Genomic DNA, 5052 nt, shown 5'->3' with positions numbered 1-5052 from the left:
TCCACCCCAAAGGAATTAGGAATTTCCCTCTGAGAACTGTCCTGCCCTGGCATCCTTCCCTGCCTTCCCCAGCCCCAGGCTGGGAGCCTCTGAGAACTGTCCTGCCCTGGCATCCTTCCCTGCCTTCCCCAGCCCCAGGCTGGGAGCAGCAGCAGTAGTAAGATGCTAACACTGATAAAGGAAACGTTAGCAAAATGTTATGAGTGGAGAAACTGTAATTAGATTTTTTCAGGGTGATCATCTCTGCTTTCACTCCGAGTGGAAGAATCACTCAGCTGAAAGGAGCTGCGTGAAACAATGCAGAGCAGCAAGGAGAGCAGGAACAATGAGTGGTTGGAGTTTCCAAAGACGCTTTCAGCTCCATTCTGTTTGTAATTAAGCTCCTTGCAGACAGAGGGGCTGTAAATCATCTCATGGCCCAGGCAGAGCTGGAGCCTCCAGGAGATGCAGGATGGGAGGCAAAAGCTGCTCTGAACACCCAGAGGAGCCTGCCCAGCTCCTGCTGTTCCCATCCACAGGGGAAGGGAGCCCAGCCCTGGGAGCTGCTCCTGCCAGGCCAGGACAGACACGGGCTCTGAGCAGAGCCTGCAGGAATCCTGGTGCCACCTGCCACCAGCTGCCTTCCAGCAGCTCCTCAGCGTGATTTATTCATCTGCTCTGGCCCTGCAGCAGGATGGCTGCTTGTCTGAGACATCATTTCCACAACTCTCCCCTCCCCACGCTGCCCGGGGAGGTGCTGCTGGTGGACCAGAGACATTCCTGGAACAGGCTGTGTTCAGTTGTTCCTGCCAGGCAGCACAGGCAGCTGCTCTCACAGGGTGGGACGTAGGAGAGGAGCCCAGGGAACACTGGAAGAAACTCCACATGCAAAAATAGATTTTTTTCTCTATAAAGAGGCTGGAACCAAACCAGAGCTGTCACCAGACTTTTCACTGCGAGGGAAGCACAGAGCCAGGGGAGGTTCTGCAGCTCCTCTGAGGAGCAGTGATTGTGTTTCTGAGCTGTCCAAGCCATCCCAGTTACACTCAGCTATAAAATGTAAATATTCCTTTGGGCCAGGGCAGCGCTGTCAGCCCGTTCTGGCAGCAGGGCTTTTGCACAGGCTTTGTTCCAGCCCCGAGTCCCTGCTCTGATCAGGCTCTAAGTGGCACTTGGAGGTTCAATTCCAGCCTGTCACAGACATTTATTCCTCGTGTTTGGACAAGGGATTAGGAGACAATAAATTAATCAAAGTATGGAGCTCTATAATCTGGTGAGGGCAGAAGTGAATTTGCTGCATTGAGAGGAAACTCCTCGGATTTGATTTTGTTTTGGGCACACTCTGGCAGGTCTCTGCTGGAGAACTGGGCCATCCTGACCCTGCTTGCTTTGGCTTTTAAAACACACGTGAGTGAGAAGAACAAACAAAACACTGAAAAGCTCTTCTCCCTAAGAAGCTGAAAAGGATTAATTTAAATGATTTTTTAAGTTGTAGCCCAAATTATCCCCACGCTGTTAACGAGGAGAGGCTTTCCCTGGCTCTGTGTTTATAACTTTCAGAGCCCATTACCCTCATGTTTTGGGGAACGTGGCAACACTTTTAAAACAGGGTTTTTGCCAAAATCCTGGAGGATGGATAATTGTGTCTCTGCTTCTGGGAGAAGGGAGATTGTACATTCTAATTGAGTGCTGTATTTTAAAACCAGCCCACTCCATGTGCCAGCACATTCCTCAGGATTTCCAGTCACCAAAATCCTTGGAAATTCTTATTTTGTTTTGATTTTTCCTTTTCAGTTTTCAACAGCCTCTTCAATTAATGGAGAAGAGAAAAACCAATTTGCTGCTCTTCAGTTCTAATACTTGGTCTCTGTATGCTGTGATTTTAACTCATGGTTACATTTAAATGTCATTTTTAGCCATATTTCCACAGTTATATCAAAACTGGAATGACAGATATTAGAAACATCTTGAGGAGTGGTTAAGTTTGAACAGGAGGAATATTTGCATTCTGTTGGAGGCAACTGAAATGAGGGAAAGCACAAGCATTTCTGTAAAATGACAAATTTACAGCGTTCTGGTATAAACGAAATCTGTGTTTGTCAGAATCAAAAGGCAACATGTTTTTGTTAAATGCTCGGGAGGCTTACAGCTTTTGAAATAAAAGGAACCTGGGTTCATTTGGGTTGTGCCCCCCAGGGCAGGGGGAGCAGGTGAAATGCCAGGTACCTGACAGGCAGTGAAGGGTTTGATTCTCCACAGGAAGGGAGGGACGTCCAGCACTGAGATCTGCAGGCTGCAGGTGTTGCCTTTAAAATGCAAAAGTTTGGGTTCCTCCAGCAATTGCCCCCCTTGGAGTCTTTCATCCGAAACCACTTCCTGCAAGGGAGGAGGAGAGAATGTTTTCAGTGTTAGGAACAAGCCCCAGAGGCAGTGAAAATCCCTCTCTGTGGAGATGCCAGGTTCCCCCGGGGTGCTGAACACACGGCAGAGTTTCTCTCCTGGGTTTGGTATTTCCATTGCCCCAAAGTCTGGCTTTGTCTGGCCCCATTTCTGGACAGATAATGGGGGTTGGACACTGAATTTTTGGCTGTCTCCCCTCTCCAACACCCCCAGAGCAGCCCAGCACAGCTGGGCTCAAGAGCAGCTCTACTGAGGAACTTCTCAGGGCTTTGCAGAGCCCTCAGACACTTCAGGTGAAATCATTCCCTTCCATTTACCACCTCTGGGGCACTTCCAGAACCACTGGACAAGACCCCGAGCAGTGTGAAGGGCAGACTCTGGGCAGGGGTTTGCACTACAGCCCTCCAGAGCTCTGTTCCAAGTGAATTTTTTATGTAATTCTATGAATTTAAAACATAATGGCAGGAAAAGATCACCCCTGCCTGCACTTAAGCAATGTTTATTCCTGTGCTGTGGCAATAAAAACACCAGTGAGGAAGGAAAGGTTGCAGAAGTCTTTAAAAATCAGCAGGCAAGCAGTGCTTCCAAATTACCTTTCTTAATCCACAAAAATTATATCAAATCTGTGTCCACCAAAGGGCTTTAGGGCTTGTTAGGACCAAAGGAGCCCCTGGAACCATTGTGACCTTCTGAAAATTCAGTGCTCGACCTCTCTGAAACTGCACTAACAGATTTCCATTATAAACCAATTTTTACAGGTGTTTAGGCTGGTTTAACCCCTGGTGGTGGGGTTCATATGAAGGCAGGGAGACTTCAGTTTTTGCTTTCCAGCCACAAAGGGAGCAGATTATTTAACTATTCTCAGAACTCCTCAGCTATGCTGGATGTTCTGGAAGGTTCTGTGAGTGTTGCTCTGCCTGCAGTGGCAGGCGTGGGACTCCTCCCACGGCAGCAGCATTTGGGAGAAACACAAAGGAGCTGGTTCTCTTCGATTTTGAGGGCCAGGAGCTTCCCAGCACACTCAGAACTTCACAAAGACCCACCTCAGCTGCTGGAGGAGCAGGGAGAGTTTTCACACAGGGAAAAAGTCAAAACCAAGGGAATTCTGGCTCTTGCATAAACCTGCCCCGTGCAGGATTAACTGTCAAACACAGCTTGGCAACCCCAGCTCTGGTGTTTTATCCAAAAAGCTCTGTAATTCCCCACGTTCCCCACTAATATTGACTTGCTCTTAGGGGCTGCATGGTTCCGTGAATGCAGGGTTGTCTCACTATCTACAAACACCCTGGGAACGCCGAGAACTGGTAATTATTCTTCTGATCATTTCCTCCAGACTCATCAGGAAGACACTGGTACCCGCTAATTGTCTAAGTGTTATAAAGAGGATAATTACAAAGCCATTGTGAGCCTCTAACAATCCTTTTGGTGCCTTGGCTTTTATTAGAAGCACAGAGACAGCAGCGTGTGCTTCAGTCAGAGCCGTGTTTCCATTCCTGTGCAAAAAAATTCATCTCACAACTCTTTGCGTTTCAGTTCCCCAAAGAAGAGCGTTTTGTTAAAGCTCCTGAGTTTACCAAAAGCAGGAGAATTGTTTTGTCCTGGAACACGGTGCAGGAAAATCATTCTCATCTCAATTGCCACGTGGGGATTGGGTTGGGTTTTTTTTTTAAGAGGAAATGCAGGATAATTGAAATTTTGTAAAGCAGGGCTGGGTGAGTTTGGGTAGTTGAGAATGTGGCAAAAAATGAGAGAGCAAAGAAGAGAGTTTGGCTGCCCTAAAGCTCCCAGTGTAAATCCACACCTGCAGGGAAATGGAGGGATTTATTCTAATGGCAGAGCTTCAAAAATCCAGTATTCTCCTTGGGTTGAGGCTGGGGCTGCCCAGGGGGGTAAAATGATGTCAGCATTTTATGGGAAAATAAGCAAAGCCCAGAGGAGCAAAGCGAAGCCATTTACCTGGAATGCACAAGGGGTGTTATCCACACAATAAACCCTCAGATTGTAATCCAGAGAATTGCAAGACAGGCAGCCAAAAACGGCGACTTTCAGCTGTCGAACGGCGCAGTCAGAGATGGGTTCCCCAATTAGGGCATAAGTTCCAAAGCTGTTTAAGAGAATGTGACAGGCATAAGGATCCAACAGGCAGTAGCAAGAAGTAGTTTCCTCTTCCACAGACATCACTTCCTGCAAAATGAAATTCAGGTTTAAAAAGAATAAAGCGAAGTCGGATCAATAGGCCTCGACAATGAATTGTTTATTTTTATTCAACTGGAATGCAGTGTTGCTGGGAGCCAGGCTGCACTCTCGGGGAAGGGGAGAAGGGGGACTGCTTCCCTGAGTAAATATTCCCAATTTAGCCCTGAGTCAGCAGGAGGATTTATGGCCGTGCCCTGTGCAGAGCTCGCTGTGTACATACAATAATAATGATGATGCCTAAGCAATTTTAGCAGCTTTTTTCAAGTGCTCTTGACTTTCTGCCTAATTTTCCCCCCCAATGTCAAGTTAAAAAATTACCTTGAAGGTTAAAGTCAATAAGCAAACCTTGAACAATGGCTGGGCTTTGACTTCCAGAACACCCATTACAGCCAGGTTTACCTTCCTCAAAAACTCCCTCTGCTCTGCCTCTGCTGCTCAGTCCTGCCCTGTGTGCCAGTGTGGCTCTGTCCCTGTGTG

General features: G+C 47.5%; 1 protein-coding gene across 1 annotated transcript in view; it reads right to left on the bottom strand.

Moving 5' to 3' along the window:
• Positions 1 to 5052, bottom strand: part of LOC107213832 (netrin receptor UNC5D-like) — a 47921-nt gene that overhangs the window by 5149 nt on the left and 37720 nt on the right. Inside the window, exons 10-11 of the mRNA XM_033519396.1 lie at positions 4336 to 4563; positions 2206 to 2355 (exon numbers count right to left, since the gene is read on the bottom strand). Of these exons, the coding sequence (XP_033375287.1) occupies positions 2206 to 2355; positions 4336 to 4563 (378 nt within the window). The remainder of the gene's footprint in view (positions 1 to 2205; positions 2356 to 4335; positions 4564 to 5052) is intronic.

This window comes from Parus major, chromosome 22 (genome assembly GCF_001522545.3).
Source record: "Parus major isolate Abel chromosome 22, Parus_major1.1, whole genome shotgun sequence".
NCBI lineage: Eukaryota > Metazoa > Chordata > Aves > Passeriformes > Paridae > Parus > Parus major.
The sequence above is the reverse complement of the archived record's forward strand: the minus strand, read 5'-3'. Positions and strand labels throughout refer to the sequence as shown.